The 23,125-nt window shown below is 39.3% G+C and overlaps 2 protein-coding genes across 4 annotated transcripts; both read left to right on the top strand.

Annotated features, from left to right (window-relative positions):
- Window positions 1–3,088: 3,088 nt before the first annotated feature.
- LOC115590618 (uncharacterized) lies at window positions 3,089–11,481 on the top strand. Of its 2 annotated transcripts, none has more exons than XR_003985790.1 (7): window positions 3,089–3,257; window positions 4,111–4,300; window positions 7,953–8,005; window positions 8,384–8,964; window positions 9,062–9,145; window positions 9,957–10,075; window positions 10,191–11,481. XR_003985790.1 is itself a non-coding variant. In XM_030432057.1 (7 exons), exons 3-7 carry the CDS (start codon window positions 7,960–7,962, stop codon window positions 10,239–10,241), a joined length of 651 nt encoding a protein of 216 aa, XP_030287917.1. In that variant the 5' UTR covers window positions 3,089–3,257; window positions 4,111–4,300; window positions 7,953–7,959; the 3' UTR covers window positions 10,242–11,474. The 2 variants fall into 2 exon arrangements, 1 of the variants encoding a protein (XP_030287917.1); XM_030432057.1 differs by having other exon boundaries at window positions 8,614–8,964; window positions 10,191–11,474.
- A 2,799-nt stretch (window positions 11,482–14,280) lies between these two features.
- On the top strand, window positions 14,281–22,885 carry LOC115590617 (myelin-oligodendrocyte glycoprotein-like). Of its 2 annotated transcripts, none has more exons than XM_030432055.1 (6): window positions 14,281–14,577; window positions 16,545–16,739; window positions 17,769–18,146; window positions 18,854–18,922; window positions 20,122–20,234; window positions 20,367–22,885. In XM_030432055.1, exons 2-6 carry the CDS (start codon window positions 16,655–16,657, stop codon window positions 20,421–20,423), a joined length of 702 nt encoding a protein of 233 aa, XP_030287915.1. In that variant the 5' UTR covers window positions 14,281–14,577; window positions 16,545–16,654; the 3' UTR covers window positions 20,424–22,885. The 2 variants fall into 2 exon arrangements, with proteins under 2 accessions (XP_030287915.1, XP_030287916.1); XM_030432056.1 differs by lacking the exon at window positions 14,281–14,577 and adding an exon at window positions 15,213–15,468.
- Window positions 22,886–23,125: the final 240 nt, after the last annotated feature.

Below are 23,125 nucleotides of genomic sequence, written 5' to 3'. Positions count from 1 at the left end.
ACCCCGCCTACATCCAGTCTTTTAATCGTGCTTCGTTCATGACAGTGGGGATTTCCGACTTCTATGAAACTTGCTGCATTTATGACACCTGCAAACTGCAGGACTTAGTAATTTTCTTTTTAATGTAGATAAATGTTGTCATATATAAAACTAAAAGGAAAATCTATAATTAAATCAGCCAAAAAAAAGAGAAATGCATTTATATTTTGTAATATATATAAGCCTGCCTCTCTACTTAGGTCAACAGCATTTAAATGCCTACTGCATTATCTATCATTTTAATACAGTATCTGATTGTATTAGGCAAATTAAAATTACTTAATCCAATAAGGACCACTTTATAGCAATATATAACATATATATTTATATACATGATTTTTGCTATTCTGAAATATCCCAATGGTGCACTTCTACAAAAGAATATCTTTCAGGTAAAACTCCATCAAGAAGTTGTAGTTTATACTGTGAATATGGTTTACAAATCTTGTTCATAACCTAAAGCCAATGTAGGCTATCTTAAAAGATGCAATATGTTATTACTACATTCTGTATGATTCTATATGAGGCAGAGTTATGGAAATGAAGGACACATGAATGTAATTCTTACACTCACTGTCTCCCCTGAAAACTCAGTTCATGTGAATAATATATCACTATTCCTACAATGACTCCTTTGAGTCGAAGCGAGTAAACTCAACAAGACAGTATGAGGGAAAATCAGCTGTGATTGTGCTACTGTGGTTCATAGTAAAGTACAACAGACCGCTGTAATCAAGTTACAGACACACATTTTCATAACTTAGCAGGTAGTCCAACTTCCTCTCTGACTTTTCTCCAAGCACTCTCCTTTATTGTCCGCTCTCTGTATGCACTCCATACACAGCCAGCTGTTCTATTGCTGTGCTAACTGTGGCTAATGCTCCGTGCTCGGGCCCCGGAGCTCGTTAGCCCCGTACTATACTACCACACTCCATGTACAGCGGTATGGTGGTACAGAGCTCAGAGAGCAGACCCGGAGCGCTGCAGCCCCGGCTCGGAACGACACAACAAGCGAGAAAAGCTAGCTGTTCAATTGTTGTGCTAACTGTGGCCAATGCGCCATGCTCGGGCCCCGGAGCTCGTTAGCTCCGTACTATACTACCACACTACGCATACAGAGACCGGAGCTCGGGAGCTCTGGGACAGAAACAGATACACAGAGACTTGAACAAAACAGGAGAGAGCTTGGAGGAAAATCAGCGACGAAGTTGGACTCTGTGTCCCTCAGAGTCAGCCGGCATACTGATCCTAAAATGGTATTGTGGGCAGAATTGGACTTGCAGCCTTCCCGCAGGCTGCAGCCATTGCTTTCTCGTGTAACTTGGTGTGATCTGACGGTGTGTGGGTTTTCATGTTTGGTGTGTCTCATTGGACCCATTCCCCTCTCCTTCAGCTAGTCACCTTCGCTGGGAGGCCCACAGCCCTGTGTACTACACCTTTAATTTTGATTATACTTTCGAGTGAAGGTTATGGGGCCAAAACGGTAACTGTGCAATAACATTTACATAATAATCTGCACCAGACCGTATATAATACTTTTAAAGAATTGTGTTCATTAAAAAGAGAAATATTAAATAAACTTGTATATTTTGGAAGCACGTCTCTGCTGAGTGATTTTCTTTGTGTTATACCAAAGTGGTTGTGTCCACCTAAAATATTTCCTGGGGCAGAAATTCCCCTGGGTGGCATTGTTGGATTTAAATAACTTTTAAGCTAACTTAATCAACTTAAAACGTAGACCCTCGCTGCTTCGCCACATTTGTATAAACTTACAGAAACTGGTTGTACCTGTCCTCCGGGCTGTCCTCACGTGTTTCTGCAGAAATAAACAAAAACTGATGAGAGCGTCGTCTCAGCTCAGTGGGAAAATACCAGGAGGTATGAAATGAATCCTTCATGAATGAGGAAGTAGGCACACCTGAGTCTATCTATAGTAAGACAAGATACTCTGTGGTCTAAAAAAAGGACTTTGCACCTGACAGGGTGCCTCAAAACTGGTCAGTGCTCATTACAAACACTTAAAGGGATAGTTCGTGTTTTTTGAAGTGGGGTCATATAAAGTACATATCTATAGTCGATCTGTTTCCTACCATAATCACCGCTCAGCGCAGCCTCAGTTTGGAGAAGTAGAGAGCTGCTCCAGCCCAGACGCTCAGCTTTGTACTGCAGTGAACGGGGTCCAGAGAAAAAGAGAAATTAACCACCTAAAACAAGGCTCACCTAAAAAAATCTATATCAGTTCAAGTGTACGTTGTATAGGGAAATATCACACCGCTTTACATCGCTGTCAGTCCGGCCTTTCTTTTGGCACTACATTTTCTCAACGTAGAAGCTCTTTACCTCATAGTTGCGTATCCAGCTTTGAACCTTTTTCTTCTACTCAAAGGAACATTTGCATTTGTTGGGGACTATTTTTATTGGTGGATTGATAAACATGTGTTGCTCTAGTGTGTCACTTATTTTTGATTTATTTTCGTAATTTTCATAGAAAGTTCATCCAGAGTTTAAACACATTTAAAGTCACGTTATGTTTAATGAAGTTGCACAGACTCCTGGTTTGATGATGCTCTCAGTTTGACAGTTGGAGGGGAATAAAGAGGTGGAGACTAAAGACACAGCTCTAATTAATTTGTTTTTAGTTTCACTCCTTTATCTTACAAAGATATATTCTATGTATCATTTTAACACACCAATCACATGAAGGTTTTTGAATTAATTTGAATGTCCAGGATAACATGTATCATTGTTAGGAATTAATTTGCAACATTTTGAGAATGTTTATCACTCTGCTACATCAAGTTCAGTCAACACCAGCAGGGAGATGAAGAGGGAGAGCAATTCGGCATATGTTACAGCCTCGTTTTAAGTGCTGCAGTTCCCGCATCCAAGCATCTCCCTGGCGATTAATTATCTCCACTTTCACTGTCAGCTGTCAATTAAAATCAAATTTAAAGAGGACGGATGTTGATGGGAGGTCTCTCTCTCTCACACACACACACGCGCGCGCACGCGTGAATAAGATGCGAGACTTCACGGAAGTCGCAGTGCGAGAAAGGAGTTTTTAATAATAATGTGACTTTAACCACGATGGTCTGGATTTATTTAAGTTCCTCTTCTGTTTTTTTAAGACAGTTTTAAATGTATTCTGTCTGTAACGGAGCCTCCGTGTGGATGTTTTATATTTTCTCCATATATCTCCTCCAATCATTGACCAACAGGTGAGCCTTGTTTCCCACTTGTCTGCTGTCAGTAACTTCTATTTCTATTTCCTGGATAATAACGATTGTAACTGCAAGAGGCGACCTGCACCTGGTTTGAAATGTCACTTCACTGATATATGATAACTGACACTTAAATTCCGCATAATTTCCGAAATCACACGAGATCATTTGTACGCGATTCATGAGGGGAAACTAGGGGACATGTTTCTACAGATTGTCACTATACTCTATATTGCCTTATGATTTACAGAAGCACCTTTCGGATATGCTCGATAAAGATGTCTCTCTTTTATAACAAGTCCAAATTCTCTACCGAACATGTACATGAGTGGTTTCATTATTATATTGGCAAAAAATTACATCCAGAAAGGGAAAAAGCTTATAAAACCGCCTCCTGAGTGATACAATGTAGGCAGGTTTAAGCGTTTGTATTGTTTTTATTGAGCCAGTTGAGTCACTTCACTTAAAGTATACTGGAAGAATACAAAGAAAGCAGCAGGGTTCTAGTCATCGTCTCTGTAAAACCATCAACTCTAACTAATATTAGATTAGATTAGATTAGATTAGATTAGATTAGATTAGATTACATGGTCTTAATTTATCCCACAACAGGGAAATTCACTTGTTACAGCAGCTCAAGATGCAACAAAGAAAGAAATATTGTCGTGTATAATGTTTGCCGGATTGACAAGTAAACATAAAGAGGTAACAATATTTTGTAGATATTTTATAGACAGGGTTTCAGGGTCATTATAAAATGTCTCCTGGCACGATAACTCTCAGAATTTAGTGTTTTTTAAAGGGAGTCTGGTGATGGAGTCTGATTCGTGTCTCAACATGTCTTCCACAGTTTTTGGGAAAACTTTGATTACTAGAGTTCCTGTGATGAGTCGACACTGATCCTCTGCAGCAGCAGTTTTGTCTTCAGTCTTCTGTCTGTGTTCGTTAAACCGACTCGTTTAAATGGACCTGGAGCTCAATCACATCTTGTCTCTGTCTTCTGTAACTCTCGTCGTCCTCCTGCTGATTTTCTGCTGAAGGTAAACTCAACTAAAACTGAGTATTATTTTTATTCTCATACTGTCTGTTATCATGTAGCTGCATGTTGTCCACTAATTCTTATATGTTCTCGAAAAAGACACTATGTAGTTTTGAAGAAGATCTTCAGTGACTAATTTTAGTTTTCATGACTGAACAAACTGAGTAAACAAACAAACTCAATTCCATACTTTTTACTTTGCTTATATGTGGCGGACCCCAGGGGTGGATTGGCCATCGGGAGTACCGGGACTTTTCCCGGTGGGTCGGTCACTAATGGGCCGATGGACGGCCGTTTTTTATTTAATTAATTTTTTTATTCATTTATTTAACTTGCCATGCCTTGCTTGCCTTGGTAACTATTGTAACTCTCCCGGCCCGGGGAGAGAGACATGCATCGGCTCGGCCCACAGTGCTCAGCTGCAGACACAGCAGAGAGGTGACGATTGGCCCAGTGGCTTGTCTGTCTAAAGAATACTTGGCCCAATGGCCCTATGAGAGGCTACAGAGGCCCAGGAGTCCCACCCACACATGTTCTAGACCCCCCCGTCCAATCACTTTTAATGATGAGGAGTCGATGATGAGAGAGAGCAAGAGAAAAAAAAAAACTACACACCAACACATGAAAAACCTACGGAGGGCTCCGTAATTCAAAACAAAAATGGAGAAGGAAAGTAAAAAACGCAAAGGCGGTGCGGAAAAATTGAGGGAAAGAAAAAAAAAGCTCTCACAGCACAATAAATGGTTCAGAACGGTTGCTTAACTGTCTATGAACTTTACTTGACATAATAAATAGCAAACTCTGGATGGTGTTGTGTGTTACAACTAAATCTAGTTATCTAAAGTATTGGAAAACAATAACCATATTCATATAGCCTACTACAATGATTAATTGATTAGTTGCTTTTATTAACCACTTAACCGCCCTATTTCATACCTTCATTAAAGGATGCCACACAAAATTGCAGATCTACAAGCTTACAACTCACATGTTGCAATGTGATGTGTTTTGAGCATGTAGATCTGCTATTTTGACAGTTTTTGATCCTTTCTACCTATAATGACATCCCCCAAATCAGGTCACCAGAGTTAAAGTGTTTAAAGTGCTAACATGCACCTTTCTTCGTGCCCGCACTCCAGTTTGGTCATGAAGGATGTTGAGCTAACAACTTAACAAATATGTATGCTTTACATATTTTTAAAGTCAGTGTTAATGGTTTATTGTCCTTTCAACAGTTTAACATTATACAGTTAAAATTAGAAAACACTGATTAACTACTGCTGCAATAAAACATCTGCATACATATTACCCATGATGCAGTACACAAATTACAAGTATTTCCTCTTATGTCATGCTTCATTGTCTATACCTTATGTTGAGCTGTACTGTCTTTCTAAAATAAAATTAGTGTTTGTCCATTTTTTAAATCATTATACTATTGTTTTCCATACTTAAGCCAACTAGCCAAAGTTCTGATTGCATGCAGACTCATTTAATCTTGTTCAAACTCAACCTTATTCCACACTATTCCTCTACTTTTCAAGTCCAAGCTTGTGATAATCAACAGGCCCAGTTCATCATCTCCTGTGGAGATGATCTCACCAGAGACCCCAAGCAGCCCAGTGAGCCCACCCACACATTATTTCACCCGTCCCAACCCAGACACCCTTGAGCAAGAGAGCAACACACTGTGTAGTTATCATTATTTTTATTCAAGGCTTCAGAATATAAAGGGATATTGTTTAGTATAGTGGTGTTATTAAGAGCTTGTGTGTTTGTATGTACATCAGCGGGGCGAGTAGGCACAATATCTTCACGCGGATTGTAGTGGGCTGGTCTGGACCAAAAAGTCACATTTTTGTCCCAGTCCACCCCTGGCGGACCCTGCCACCTTTCCAGCATCAAGCAGTGTTCTGGGGAGCTTATTTTCCACTGAGAACAGCTTGTTTTATTCAGTTATGAAAAAAAAATATTTATGTGAATAGTCTCATGAATATTGTAAACATTGAACTCCTGAGTTTGAATTTCTTCTCCAAAACCTTTAATGGAGGTACTTTCTCAGAGAATAGTTCCCTATAGCAACTTCAACACACATGATAAGCTGCAGAACAAAGAGTGTCATAGACACAAGCAGGTCAGATTGACAAGATCTCAAACAATACTTTTAAACAAACATCCACAGGGTGTGTACACAGGTATAACAAGTTCTGTTGATTCAAACTTGACTGTGTTTAAGCAGTCGAGGTCATCGCAGTTTCTTGTTGTATGAGCTGTGATTTACATGAAGAAAAACATTGTTTGTTGTTTTACAATAACTTAAATAAGGTGTTAAGAAATTAATTTCGAATGTATTATTGGGTGCTTCTTAATGAAATGGTTAGTTTGGAGCTCAGACTGAAGATAAGAATCATTAACTTTAATTTATTTTCTTCATTAATCAGTTCATCGTTTGGTCTGTATGCAGCAGCTTGTTCTAAATGCTGTGTGAGATAAGACAGACAAGTTTTAACGTCTGTACCTCTTTCTTTGTTTTGTTTCATTCAAAATAACCTCCTTCCTTAGCTTAGCTGCAGTTTGAGGCACAGACCGGTTTGGAGCGGTGCAGACTGACAAGCCCATGTAGTATCTGCAGCCTTGGTCCAAAGACAATTTAGATTATCAGTGTTGCACAACTGCTTTAAAAGTGTTTTCTATATTCGTAGAGAGCAGAAGTCACAGCCCTTCAGTTTCCCTCATGGGACCTTATTTCAGGAAAACTTTGTATGTTAGTGAATGAAGAGAGACAAATAATGTTCTGATCCCGGTTCATTTGTGTCATGAATCACACATAATGTTTGTCAGTTTAAAAGTCACAGTATGTTGTGAATTAACAGGACGATTATAAAGTGTCTCCTAACGCAATGAGTCTCAAAATGTAGCGTCTTTTAAAGGGAGTCTGGTGTTTGGGAGGTGGAGCTTCCATGATGAGCTGAGTCTGATTTCCTCTGGAGCTGCAGCTTTGTCTTCTGTTTCTGTTACTATATTGCATTGCTATATTTGTATTGCATGTGTTCAAATTTAATCAGTTGTTGAACAGACTTGTTATGAATGAGAAAAGGTAGTTGTTGTTATTTTAATGTAACCATTTTGTTTAGAATAGAAAGACGTCATCAGAAATGATCACAATGAGCATTAAGTATGATTTGTATGCAACTGTAGTTGTATGTACAGTGTAACAATTAGCATGTGAGCACGATATTGGTTGTAATTATGGAAGACTGCAGGAATAAAAAAATAGAAAAGTGTCTCAAAACCATGTTTTATATTCCATTAATTAAAATCACCCAAATTACATTGAAATAAATCTAGACAATTATTTATTTGTAAAAAAAAAAAATGTGACATTAAGGGCGAAATCATTTATCTTCTTTCAGCAGAAATTTTATTTAAGTTAAATTAAATCTCGAGTCATGACAACATGTGACACTGAGACAAAGTGTTAATTTCATGAACGAGCCTGTTAATAATGTATATTTACTTACTTATAGTAATAATGTGTCCATTGATCTGCCAGAAGTTTAAGTTTAATAGATCAAACCAGTTTATCATAAAACCTGTCATGTTTGATGAAGTCATATCTTGTTCCTGTAATAAAACTGTCTCCTCTCTGACAGGAAGAAGATGATCTTGATGGTTCTGCTCGTCGTTCTGACCTCCTCTGTCTGTGGTCAGTAGTCCTGCTACTTGATTTGATTATATTAAAAGAAAGAGATATTTTGTAGATCGATTATCAAAATAGTTGACGATTAATATTCCTTTGTTGACTCATCTCTTAATTGTTGCAGTTCTGGCTGCTGGTTAAAAGTTAAGAACATTTATATCATGGTCTGGGGTAATTCTTAATTCTGATTGGCTGCAGAGCGTCAATTAACCTCTGATGAACACCTGTGAAACTACATACATATAACACATTGTTACAGCTATTAGTCAACCCTCAGGTGCTGCAGGAGGTTATTGTTTGTTAAAAAACTTCAGATTTTGATTCCAAAATGTCTGAAAATATAAAATAATGTTTGTTTTTTTTGTTTGTTTTTTGTTTGTTTAGCAAGTGACATGATATAAGTGGCCCTTTAATTCCTGATAATGGACACCTAGTCGGGTGTTATCACTTACTTGACACGATGAGGACAACATCTAGGTTGCTGCTTTCGGACTGAACACTCAGGCGGCTCCAGGATCTCTCAGTTCATTGATAAAAGTGTTTCAGGATGAAATGAGGTGAGGTTTGATGTTAGTCCACATGATGTCTCTCTTTGTCCTCTCTCTTGTCTGCAGTGACGTCTGCTGGGAAAAAGACACCGACCTTCTATCAGGCAGAGGAGGACGATGACATCACCATCAGATGGGACAGTACCATCAAAACCAACATGTCTCTCACCAACATGCGTTGTTTTCTCCAGTCAAACCCTGTGAAGCTTTTGTATCAAATGGTTAAAAGCGTCGACTTCCCAGAGTCTCAGGATCCACAGTTTGCAGGACGAGTCCAGTGTGACAAAGACGCCCTCAGAGACGGACGGATCAGACTTCATGTGTCCAGACTCAGGACTGAAGACTCTGGAAACTACTGGTGTGATCTGGCTGCTAATTATAACAAGATAACGAGGAGATGGATGCTGCAGACCACAGGTGAGCTGAACTCTGCTGCAGTGCAGGATGGAAACATGTTACTGCCACACGGGTCAGACATCAGAATCTAACAGCCTCCTGATTTTTATTCCCACAGAACATTTTGTCTTGAATGTGACCTCTCGTGGAGAAAACAGAGGACATGAGGAACACAACGTCATCACAACAGAGTCAACTGAAGGTAGGTCACCATGGTTACTCATAGAGAAATAATGCATCATGGGAAACTGGTGCCAAACTGATTTTATGACCAGACCAGCAGCTCAGTTTCAGTTAGCCATGCAGTGTTTGAAGCACCCGGGGATTGTTGGTGTTAACGACGCTAGCACAGGAGCTTTGGACCGGGATTGGCCATTGCTAGCATGCTAACTTCAGTAGATATCTGTCAGGGAGAATCAGACAGGATATTTGCTGGGTACGCAGAGCACTTAGTATAAATACACTTGTTGTAACTGCAGTTACAGCTAGCAGCAGTTAGCATTTACTCTGGTGATATGCTGACCCTTGTTTGTTTTGAGTATGAATTTGAGAGGTGGCCAGTTCTTACATACTGCGCCTTTAACAGATTTAGATGAGACTGAACAACTAACTATATTTTACCAGGATGGGGTTTCTTTATTGTCACTATTTGGCCTTTTAAATGTATCGTCCAGTGAAACTCTGATATCGTAACATTGTGACAGCCTATGTCCTGCTTCTTTTCTAGATTTTAGGTCTTATTAGACTTTTAAATCCCAATAAAACATTTCAAAATATTCAGCTTCAATAAAAGCTGAGTTACAATGGCAGAAATAAAGGGGCACAGCTAGTAGATCATAGAGAAATAAACAAAATAAAATGCAATTAAATCAGGGATTTCAGGAGGATAAATAAGAAATAAAAAAAAAAAACATTAAACCCACCTGCTCATCTTCAGCCTTTTCCAGGTGATTAATTGCCAAATTCTTTGAGTGGTTTATTCCAGTTTCTTATCATCTCTTGTTGGTATCCAGGTGGCGGTCTATCCAAGAGAAACAGACTGATCACAGGTCTGTGTGTCGGCATCTTTTTAATGATCCTGCTGGTTGTTGGAGCCGTATATGTATATTGGAGACACAAGCGTCAAAAACAAGTGAGAGGCTTTGTTGTGTCTTCTTAATGTTTGAGTGCTGGAAACAAAACATACAATTTGCTTTTTGTGAGATAGTTGACTGATTCATCGTTTTCTTTTTTAACTGTCCATCCAGATCAAAAAGCAACCTGTTACACGTGACTTGCTCAAAGGCAACAGATGTTGACAGATGTTGGCGGAGAGAACACTACAAGCTTGGATCTCACCAGTTAGTGTAAGGATTCAAACCAGCAACCACCACCAGCCACAGGTGTACACACTGGAGGGAGGACGGAGGAAAATCCTGCTGCTTCAAGTTGAACATGAACTTTGACTCTTTGGCTTTAAAATCTTTTGACCATGTGACGTCTGGAGACCTTCAGCAGTGGATTTCTTCACTAAAACTTGGACCTAGTTGGATTTCCATCTGTCTTGCATGTGCACTGGTCAGAGGTGCACACTAAGAAGCAACTCATGTCTATTTTCATAACTTGGCATCAGAGATGAAGTCATTTGTTCCTTGTTCTTTATCTAAAATCAGGCCTTAAACTGAGTGCCAGACATTTTCTTTCTTGCTGAACATGTTCAGTCAAGATATGAAAAAGGACAACCTGGGCGTAATTGCGTGAGAATGTGTTGTAGAAAGGGTTCCAGGACGATTATGAAGTGTAAAATTTGGCGTTTTTTTAGAGGGAGTCTGGTGGTTTGGAGGCAGAGCTTCAATGGTGAGTCGAGAATGATCCTCTGCAGCAGCAGCAGTTTTGTCTTCAGTCTTCTGTCTGTGTTTGTTAAACTCACTCATTTCAATGGACCTGGAGCTCAATCACAGCTTTTCTCTGTCTTCTGTAACTCTCGTCGTCCTCCTGCTGATTTTCTCCTGCAGGCCTGCTGAAGGTAAACTCAACTAAAACTGAGTAGATTATTTTTATCATCATATTTTCTGTTACTGTAACCTGTAGCCTCGGTTGGACTGGCTGAATGAACATTAGTTTGGAGTCTTAATCCGACTGTTACCTGGTGGAAGCACAGGAGATGATGAAAACAGAAACAGAATGACGTCAAGCTAACGGTGGACATTTAGATCACATCCACTTCATACTGTTTAACTTTGTTATATTGTTATTGTTATTTGTGCCTAGGTAGCTGGATAATATGGCGAAGGTACAGTAGCTATTGTTCTACTTTATGTTGATGTAGCTATTGTAATGAAAAGCATGGGCGCTCGTGTATTCATTAAGTGATATTTTATTCCAAAAGTTGTCAAAAAATAAAGGGAACCACCACATTTAACAGCCTGGAGGGCGGAAGTAGATAAACCCGGTAGAAAGAGTGCCCGCCCCGCAAAGCAGTGGGCATAATCTGAGCAGAGCAGAGATCCGAGAGCAGAACTTTACCTGTGAGCAGGTGTGTGTTCTGAGCGCGTGCACTTTAGATCTGAGCGCGCAGAGGGCACATTTGAATGCGAGCGAAATTTTTGTGTGCAAGAAGGAGAAATGTGAGCACGGGCATGTGATTTTTGAGTTCAAGCTGACATTTTGAAAGAGAGCAGAAGAAATTTCAATGCAAGAACAAAATGTGAGCATGAGGAGAAAAAATCTGAGCACGCGAAAGAGCTGTGTCACTGAAAAGGAATGAAATCATGCTCTCAAACTGAAAATCTATGCTCTTGATTAATGACATGATTTAACTTCCATACACATGTAAATGCTGTAGCAAATCACAATGCTTTCTGATCAATAATCATCATAAATGAGAATACAAGGACTTGTGGATAACGTATTGTAACAATGTAGTAAGTTCAGAAAATGACATGCTTTAAAACATGGAAGCTCATATTGTATTGGCTAAATGCTGAATAGCTTCACTTACTGAGTTCATGATTAATACTTTACTTTTACTCCCTGCACGTTAACTTGCATAATATGCTAAGTACAATGTAGTGGTAAGTATACATTTCATATTTAGTGCAATACATGTTGATGAAAGTCATCAGTCATCCAGGTGATGGTAATTCTAAGTTCTGTATCGTAGGCAACTGGACTTATTTCAGTTTCTTGAAGACGCTCCACGTCTCATCCAAGAGGCTTCTTAAATTCTGACTAACTGGAGGGGAGTCACAGGCTTTTAAACCCAGTGTGGGTGTGTCCTTACTGAGTATGGGAGTGTCCTTACATAGTTTGGGAGTGTCCTTACATAGTTTGGAAGTGTCCTTACGGAGTCGTTAAGGACGCGCGTGACCTCTGAGTTTCAGAGTCCTTAGGACGACCTGTGGGTCTTTGGTCCATCATGTAGGTAGTTAGGGCCAGGAGAGCCCAGGTGTGAGTGGTTGTTCAGCTTGTCGCTGGGTGATAAGTGATGTCTTAGACCACCTCGTCTGTTCAAAGAAGATCGTTCTAGTTTGACATAGATGGATTCCCTTAGCCCTTTTTCAAACATGTATATGTGAATTTGTCAGTGAACAACAGGTCTCATCATGTTAGACTGCAGCCATCAGGTCAAAGTGCAGATTGGTTCTAAAAGGACCATTGGACTTGTGGTTTTTAATTATGTTTTTTAACTGAATATTTTATCTGCTGCATAGCACTTCTGACTCTGTGGGGCATTTATTCTAACTTTGTGTTTAAACATGAAATGTGACTATTTTATATGATGCTTAAATTGAAAAAAAAAAAAAATTTCTGTCAAACTCCTCTGTATCTTTTCTTGGCTCCTTCAGTTCTGACTGACTGGAGGAGAGTTTTAGGATTTAAACCCTGTGTGGGTCTCAGGCAGGGATGCAGCTTTTTTCTTTTTTATGAAATAAATTGAGGACAATCGCAATCCTTCAATTCGTTCTCACAGCATTTGAGAAATATGTCACAACTTCAGTTTGATCAATAACTGAGATTAGGGTCATAAGAGACAGAGAGAACAAGTGATGAACAACAATAATGGAGTTGAAGGTAGAAACGTTGTTCTTCACCTTTATGTCGTCCATTATTTTGACAGAACGTCTCATCAAAGTTTGTCTCCTATTGGACTGAAATGAAATCTGCTTTAACCTTTTGTGGTTGTAATTTGCAGTTGAAATGAGGTGCTGCTGTTTGATTTGTGTTTGTTATTTACTGTCTGTTACTGTGACTGAAAGAAAAGCTGTCATCTGTTCACGCTGGTGTTAAAGATAAAGGTCAGCAGAGGGCGCTCTTCATCTCACAGTGATTGTACTGAGTGGAGTTTTTTTTCAGTCTCAGTCAGCTGTGTCTTCATATTTTTGTCTGTGTTTTGATTTTGTTTATTGCCAAGTGATCGATTTTTAACCCTTTAAATGCTGTAAAACACTTTTCATATCAGGATTGTATTCAAGTTATGATAAAGGTCAGCGAGGACATCATGCAAAATTTCCAAAAGAGAACTTAAAGTGGGCTGATTTCTTGTGAATAGGAATTTGTTTTTTCTGCTTTTAGAGCCAGTTAAGGGTATTTTTGTACACACAGTAAAATATATTGTATACGTTAGATATACTCTGATATAATTTACATTCAGACAACAGTTTTGCATAAACACAAAGTATAGAGAAGTTCTGTGAGGATAGCATGAATTAGTTTAATTAGATTTAAACTTTTGTGTTTGGAGAATGATTTGTTTTTAGGTTTACTGCTTTATCTTTAAGATATACTCTATTTGACTAGCAGTATGTTGCCTTCACCACACAGATGGCGTGATACCAGATACAAAAAGTACAGGATTCAATTGATGTCAGTAGGAAGCTTTTAGTCACTACTAAAGATAAAAAGAAAGATTTTTATGTTTGTTTGTGGACAACACACTCAGGTCTATACTTGCAAATTGCAAAACCAACATATAACTACAGTCAACACCAGTAAGGAGATGAAGAGGGAGAGAAATTCACCAGACTCCCTTAAGAAATCGCTCGATTTTGTGCATCGTCGAGTTAAGAGAAACTTTATAACCTTCATTAGGCGCTGTTTCTCTCAAATTATTGAATATTTAAACCTTCTTGTTAATTCGGCATATGTTACAGCCTCGTTTTAAGGGCTGCAGCTCCTGCATCCAAGCATCTCCCTGATACAAATATACTATTTACGAAATCATTCATTAAACCTTACATCTCTCTGGTGATTGATTATCTTCGAATTTACTGTCAGCTGTCAATTAAAATCAAATTTAAAGTGGACGGAAGTTGATGGGAGGTCTCTCTCTCTCTCTCTCTCTCTCTCTCTCTCTCTCTCTCTCAAACACACACAGGCGGTGAAGACACGGAAGTCTCAGTGCAAGAAAGGAGTTTTAGATCCAATAATAATGTGACTTTAACCACGATGGTCTGGATTTATTTAAGTTCTTCTTCTTTTTTTAAATACAGATTTAAAGGTAGCCTATTCTATCTGTAACGGGAGCGGATTAGAGTTGTGTTCCCACAATGGATCCTTCGTGTGGATGTTTTATATTCTCTGTAAAGTATATTCGCCCTCCATAACGCATCAATAACAACAAGAACTCCGTCTCCTCCAATCATGGACCAACAGGTGAGGCTTGATTTCTTTTAAAAACTCGCCCAGGTGTCTGCTGCTGTCAGTATCTCTCATTTCTATTTCCGGGATAATAAGCTATCAACGGTTGAAACTGCAAGCAGCGACCTGCACCTGGTTTATAGTTTCCCTTCACTGATATATGATATTAAATTTAATATAAACATAAAACGAGGCAATGTCAGGAAGCCCCTGTGCTTTCTGCCAAGCTTTTAGTATCACTTGCACTTGTGGTTCCGTTATGATAGAAGTACCACAGTATGAAAAGCTGTACGCTTTGCACTGACTAACCAACTAACTAAATACATTGATAAATAAATATATACATAACCCTTGTAAGTACGATGGTGAGATAATCGCAATGTCAGAACTCTGAAATTTAAATACCGCGGACTTTCCGAAATCACACGAGATCATTTGGGGCACAGGAAGACACAAATGTACACAGAGTCTGTAGCCTACTGTAAGAGTGTGTGTCGGGTTTTCCCAGATGTTAACAACAGCTGGCTCTGTTTGTGACTACTGAACATGTTTCTACAGATTGTCTCAATATACTTAAGCACCTTTCAGAAATGTTTGAAAATATGTCTTTCTTTTATAACATGTCCAACTTCTCCCCTGATGAACATGTACATGAGGGGTTTAATTATTATGTTGGCACAATATAACATCCGGAAAGGGAAATAGCTAATAAGACCGCCTCCTAAATTCGATTGATTGATTTGAATGATGCATGTAGGCGGGGGTTTCTGCTAAGGCTTTTATTATGCTTTATTTAATTCCTGGTGAGCTTCACATTTCCCCGTGTGATTCACTTCGACTGAGTTGGTTTCATCCTGTCTGTCGTCCTGTTCCTTTTTTTTTTTATCTCCTGGACGCCTGTTGAAGGTAAAATCAGCATTAAAACGTTTATCGAATGATGAAGAAGCTGCACAATTTAAAATGTGTAAATGTGACTTGTCTTAAAGGGGCACTGTGTAGTTTTGTATATAAGAAATTGAAACTCGAATATTTTTAATTATTAATGGGGAAACAGTAGCAAACTCAGAAATGTATATTTTTTCCATCAGTGAATAAAGAAACTGTTCTCAGAGGAAAATAAGGTCCCAGAACAATGTTTGAAGATAGAGAGGTGGCAGGGTCCGCCACATATAGACAAAGTATAAAAAGGTAGGAAAAAATAGATGTGATCCAAATGTCCACAGTTAGCTTGGCTTCATTTTGTTTCTGTTTTTATCACCTGCTGTGCTTCTAACAGCTGTTTTAACGGTTACCTGCAACCATGGCCACAGAGGTGTTAGTTTGTTTAAGACTGTAAACTAATATTATATATATATATATATATATATATATATATATATATATATATATATATATATATATATATATATATATATATACTTGGGATAAAAAAAATAACATTTTGATTTGTGACCTCACTAAGGGCGTGGCGTCGGCTCTCTATCAGGAGACTGTTTTAGGAGAAGGGGGTCTTTGTGTGCGATTGAAAACGTAATTCCCAAATGCACATGAGCTCATTATATATACATGACTACACTTCACTTGAAGCATAACAGAATAACTACTGAAAGAATACGAAGAAAGAAGCACTTAAACAGGGTTCTAGTTATAGTCTCTGTGGGAGTCTGTGAAACCCCCCAACTCTAACTAATATTAGATTAGATGGGCTTTATTTATCACACAGCACGGAAATTCAGCTGAAGATGCAACAAGTACAGGAAGAGGAGGTAGATAAATATATAAAAGGCATTATACAAAGAAAGAAATATTTGTCATGTATAATGTTGGTGGATTAACATGGAAGCTTAAATAGGTAAGAATATTTTAAAGGGTTTTAGGGTCATTATGAAATGTCTGCTAACTTGATGAGTCTCATAGTTTAGTGTTTTTTAATGGGAGTCTGGTGATGGAGTCTGATTCTTGTCTCAACATGTCTTCCACAGTTTTTGGGAAATTTTTGATGACTCAAGTTCCTGTGATGAGTCGACACTGATCCTCTGCAGCAGCAGTTTTGTCTTCAGTCTGTCTGTGTTTGTTAAACCAACTCGTTTCAATGGACCTGGAGCTCAACAGCTTTTCTCTGTCTTCTGTAACTCTCATTGTCCTTCTGCTGATTTTCTCCTGCACACCTGCTGAAGGTAAACTCCCATATTCTTATATTGTCTGTTACCATAACCTGTAGCCTCGCTCAGACTGGATGTTGTCCACTAATTCTTGCATTTTCTCGAAAGAGACACTATGTAGTGTTGGAGAAGATATTTTAAGCTCTTCAGTGACTGATTTTAGTTTTCATGACTGAACAAACTGAAGAAACAAACAAACTCAACTTCATACTGTTTTGCTTTGCTTATATGTGGCGGACCCTGCCACCTTTCCAGCTTTAAGCAGTGTTCTGGGGACCTTATCTTCCACTGAGAACAGCTTGTTTTATTCAGTTGTGGAAAAAATACATATTTCTGAGCTAATATTCTCATTGATATTGTAGATATTATAGATATATTAGTGAAGCCTGGTTGAATTAGTTTGCAGTCGTTAAGTCAACTATGGCAACAGCAAAGCACAGTGCAGTTAACGTTCAAACATCTGGTGGTATCACAGGAGATGATGAAAACAGGAAAACAATGTAGCCAAGCTATCTGTCAATCTCCCGACAACAGTTCATTATATACACTTAAATACTCAGAAGCTGCTCCGTCGTCCGGTGATACTGCTCTAAACATTCTTTTGTCTCACCATCATCACATCATAACAATCATCCAAAGTCACAAACAGAACAATGACCTCACTGTCAGACATCCTGCAGGTTTGCTTAAGAGAAGAATAGTTCCTTATAGCAGCTTTAACACACGAAGAGCCACAGAACAAAGCCAAGGCCATAGATACTTGTACTTTTTTAACAAACAGCCACAGTTTGTATACATAAGTCTTTGAACAAATATTAGCCTTTAATATTGTGTGCTGTTGATTCACACTGACATGTAGCCAACTGAGCTAAGAACAGAAACTTCAAGTCATAGAATATTTTTGGGTTTTGAATCAAGATATTTAAAGACATCATTTTGGTGACATTTTGTAGACCAAGTCATGAAGTTGTTGTGCTGGAGATAAGCGATGAGTTCATGTTAAGGTTTCAATTGTTAATATTAAAGTTTTCCTCCATTTCTCAGGGAATTTTAGGGTGATCGGGTCACCTGAGACAATCGTCGCTGCCCTGGGTGATGACATCATCCTGCCGTGTCATGTGCAGCCTCAGGTTGACGTGACTGGTCTGACGGTGGAGTGGTCTAAGCCCGACCTGAAGCCTGACCCCAATGATCGCCTGCGCCGGGTCGAGTACGTCCATCTGTATCGAGACGCCCGAGAGGACCTGGACATGAAGATCGCAGAGTACGTAAAGAGGACGGAGCTGTTCGCAGACGGCCTGACACGAGGCAACATATCGCTCAAGATCACCAATGTGACATTTGAAGATGAAGGAAGATATAAATGTTTCATCCCGAAGTTAAAGGGCCATATTAAGTCTTCAATCATTTACCTTTATGTTGGTGAGTTCTAAAATCTGGTTTCTGTTCAAGATAAAAGCATTATACTTGTGACAGATGCCGACACTAACGTCGCTAATCAAGATATCCAAATTAAAGGTGCAATATATAAGAATTTCAGTTGAAAACATACAAAACTAACTCAAATTATCAACGGAATTTGTGGAAACACATTTTTGTATGTTTTTAATGGGTTTGCATCTACCAAAGTTAGCATGCTAACCAGCTAGCCAAGCCGTGTCCGAAAGCTCTTGTGCTAACACCATCTTGGTACTCCGAACCCTCAGGCTGGACTGCTAGCTGCACAGCTAATTGCACTAATGGCAGCTACAGTGAGCAGCAGTTAGTTGCCAGTTCTTACATACTGCACCTTATTGATGAGTGCCTCGAATAACTTTAAAACTCGGTGGCTAATTTTGCAACAACATATGCAGCTGTTGCCCACACAGGAAGCTGCTGCTGTCTGCTTTGAAAACTGAGTCATGGGGCACCGTTTAGCTCAATGGGAAGAGTGAGTGTCCCATGTACAGAGGCTTTGTCCTCGCTGCAGCAGATGTGGGTTCGAGTCCCGGCCTCAGGCCCTTTGCTGTCTGTCACTCCCCTTCTCTCTCAACCTGTTTCCTGTCATATCCTTCAGCTCTTCTATCAATAAAACCTAAAAGGCCAAACAAATAAAGAATATTAACGACTGAGTCATCTGTTTTTTTCAGAGCCAAAGTCTGTCACAACAGAGACTCCGCTGCAGACGCCGGATCCTAAAGAGGAGATTGATACCAACGGTGAGAGCATGATCAATTCAAGCTGAAACAGTTTTTTTTTAGTCTTATCTAGTGGATAACAGCCTGTTTATTCAAATGCAATGTTTTCCACTGCCGAAAGTGTTCCACTAGAGAAACACGGGTTAGTCATGGGACAGCAAACATTCCCAGGGTGACTGGATATTTTATTTGTGAATGAGTCTGTATAGACGAGACAGAGACACTGTTCACTGTGGGAAAATGGACATGTGGCGTGGAAGCATGTGACTGTTTAATGAGCCCTCAATGGAACATTTGTTCATCTACAGTATAAAAGCATATTGTTATTCTTCCATCGTGATTTTTGACATTTAACTCCTGCTGCATTTTCCAACGCACAATCTTCATTCAGACATCAAAATATTCAGCTCCATAAGGACAACAACGGCTCATAATGTTTTTTATACATTTCTGGCGCACTTTCTGAAATATTCAAAGTTTTGTGTCAAATTTTCCCCCTTTAGTATTAATTTACAACGTTTTCAAAAAGCCCATAATTAAGCAGTTTTTCATGCTTTCATCAAGATACTTCATTCAAATATCCCACTAAGGGTTTTTTTGCATTTTGTAGCTGCTAACTGGTACTTACAATAATTGTGACTTTTAAAAATAAAATATTGATATCATGGAAACGACAGAAAAATAAAATGTCTTTTAGGCGTTTCTTTTTCTTTTTATTCTCGCTTTGTTAAAGTAGATGACAGTAATGTGGTTGCCAATCACCATACAACAGAAAAAGACGAAGGATTTGACTGAGATCTTTTTGTTTTTGGTCAAAATTTGTGGAGACATCGTGATGATATCGTTATCCTGAATTATTTCGTCCATGATGATCGTCCTCCCACATCTTGTCCTCCTGTGTCATCCTGCGTCTTTTCTAGACTTTCAGTGTTATTTGACTTTCGAATCCAAAAAACATTTTAAAATATTCAACTTTAATTAAAGCTTAGTTGCAATGAAGGAAATAAAGGGGCACAGCTAGTGGATCATAGAGAAATAGACCAAATAAACTGCAATAAAATCAGGGATTCTGATTGCATGAATAAGAAAGATGAAAACCATTAAGCCCATCTTCTCATCATCAGCCTTTTTCCCATCAGTTGATTAATTGCCATCTTTTTTAAGTGATTTATTCCAGCTTCAGTCACTCTTACAATGTCTTGTTTAATTTATATCCTTAGTGGTCTGTGCAGGAGAAGTACTGATCACAGCTGTGTGTGTCAGCGCTTTGTTGACGATCCTGTCGGCTGTTGTATTCGCAGTATATTGGAGACACAAGCTTCAAAAACAAGAAGTACGTGAGAGGCTTTAATTTAATGTTTAGTTGTGTTTTGTTAATGTTTGAGTGCTGGAAACAAAACATACAATTTGCTTTTTGCGAGACAGTTGACTGATTCATCATTTTCTTTTTTAACTGTCCATCCAGATCAACAGGGAACCTGTTAAAGGTGCCTTGCACAAAGGGCATGTTGAGAGATGTTAGCAGAGAGAACACTACCTGCTTGGATCTTACCAGTTAGCGCAAGGATTCAAACCAGCAACCACGTCAAGCCACAGATGTACACACTGGAGGGAGGACGAAGGGAAATCCTGTTGCTTCCAATTGAACGTGAACTCTGACCTTGTGGCTTTAAAATCTTTTGACCATGTGACGTCTGGAGACCTTCAGCAGTGGATTTCTTGACTAAAACTTCAACCTAGAAGTTCCATCTCCACATGTTTTTTATGTGTACTGGTCAGATGTGGACTTAAAGAAGCAACTCATGTCTATTTTCATAACTCGACATCAGAGATGAAGTCATTTGAATATCTTGGTTTCCCCTCTCTGCTGCAGACAGTGACAAATGTGCAACCTGGATAAATTTAAACTTCCTCTCTTCTTTTGCACCAGAATCTAACACCTTGTTCTTTATCTAAATTCGGGCTTTAACCTGAGTGCCAGACATTTTCTTTCTTCCTGAACATGTTCAGTCAAGATATGAAAAAGGACAACGTGGCGTAATTAGGTAAGAATGTGTCATAGAAAGGGTTCCAGGACGATTATAAAGTGTAAAATGTTGTGTTTTTTAAAGGGAGTCTAGTGGTTTGGAGGCGGAGCTTCCATGATGAGTCGAGACTGATCCTCTGCAGCAGCAGCTTTGTCTTCAGCCTTCTGCCTGTGTTGTTTTAATGGACCTGGAGCTCAATCACAGCTTTTCTCTGTCTTCTGTAACTCTTAACTGATTTTCTGCTGCACACCTGCTGAAGGTAAACTCAACTAAAACTGAGTAGATTATTTTTATCACCATATTTTCTGTTACTGTAACCTGTAGCCTCGGTTGGACTGGCTGAATGAACATTAGTTAGCAGTCTTAGGGGCCGTCCACACGGGTGAAAACGATCTTTTTTTTCTCCGTCTTCCTCGTCATCGTTTTAAGAATATTTGCGTCCACACGTCTTCACTGAAAAAGACTGGAAACGACCGAAAACGCTGTAGTTCATATTCCAGGCCAATAGGTGGCGCTTGACATTCACCAAAAACGGAGAAGAAGACACGGAGCATGCGCATCAAGCTTGCGCGCTGTAAACAGACAGTAGACGGAGAATCCGAACACAACAAGAAGAAGATTAAAATGGCTAGTGCAAGGAAACCAGAATCGTTTGTGTGGACCGTTAATGAGGTCAAACTGCTGCTACGGCTCACACTCATCTACAAGGCATGTAAGTTGCAGGAAAGGCTCAATATCTTCTGCAGCACAAACACGAGCATGCAGGCCGCCATTGTTGTTATTGTTATGGGACGTCGCGGGGTGGGGCGATGGCGTCATCGTTTTGGAAAGTATGCGGATTCGCCGTCCACATGAAAACGGGAGGGCTGCGTTTTCGGATTTCTCCACCCTGAGACCCGTTTTCAAAAAAGTGCGTTTTCAGGCGCTGCGTTTTCAGGATCTGTATGGACGGTCGGCCAAAACAATGCAATACATGTGCGTTTTCGCAAAACGGCGTTGTCGTCTGGACGGGGCCTTAATTAGACTGTTACCTGGTGGAAACACAGGAGATAAAAACAGAAACAAAATGACATCAAGCTAACTGTGGACATTTGGATCACACCCATTTCATACTGTTTTACTTTGTTTACATGTGGCGGACCCTGCCACCATTTTATCTTCAAACAGTGTTATGGGACCTTATTTAAAATTAACAGCTTGTTTATTCATTTATGGATAATATTGATATCTATGAGTTTATAACCAGTTCAGCTGATCCAACTTTACTTTCACCTCAACACGTCTGCTGATCCTCCTTCAGGAGGATTATATGTTGAGAGTTCAGTGAGTTGATATCTGACAGGATACTGTGCACATGCAGCAGGTACAAGAACAAGGAAGTGAAGCTTCAACATGATCATTGGCTCCCTTTAACCTCTCAACTAACATTTTCACTATCTTTACATTTTTACTTATTTCTGTTTATCATTTATTTTGTATTTCATCAGTGTCATTAAAAGAGTTTATGGATCCTGAGTCTTCAACAATCAAGGTTTTCATTGCATGTGGTCAAATTTAATGAGCTGTTTAACAGAATGTTATGAATCAGAAACAGTTGTTGTTGTTATTTTAATGTAACTATTTGTTTACAATAGAAAAATGTCATCAGAAATGATCACAACGAGCATTAAGTATAATTTGTATGTAACTGTAACTATGTACAGTATTGTAGTGGACTGAACAGACATAATTCACCATCTGGTTAGTTTCCCTCTTACTGACAACTGACTGTTGGGCAAGGCCCCCTGGTGAGCATCAGTGAATAACCATGGCAACAAAGAGTTGTGCATGAATAACCATGGCAACGAAGAGTTGTGCGTGAATAACCATGGCAACGGAGTTGGGAGGGGCTAGAAGAGTTAGGGTTTTTCCCGCTGTTGGAATGTCTTTAGTTTTTTGTAAATAAACAACTGATAAAGCAGTCAGAGAGAGAAGTTGTTCGCTTCCTATTTTCCCCAACTTCTTTACCGGTGACCCCAATGTTTGTCTGCTGGAAGTCTCCACAGACATCTCTATGAACAAGTCGACTAACGCTGTCTCCCTCGAGCTGCCCGCCCTGCTGGAAAAACCAGCACCAAAACACAACATATGCTGGTCTTTCTGGTGACTACTGGTGACTACCAGAAAGACCAGAATATGTTGTGTTTTGGTGCTACGA

Source organism: Sparus aurata, chromosome 10 (assembly GCF_900880675.1).
Source record: "Sparus aurata chromosome 10, fSpaAur1.1, whole genome shotgun sequence".
Lineage (NCBI taxonomy): Eukaryota > Metazoa > Chordata > Actinopteri > Spariformes > Sparidae > Sparus > Sparus aurata.
Note: the sequence above shows the minus strand (reverse complement) of the source record. Positions and strands in the feature narration are given on the sequence as shown.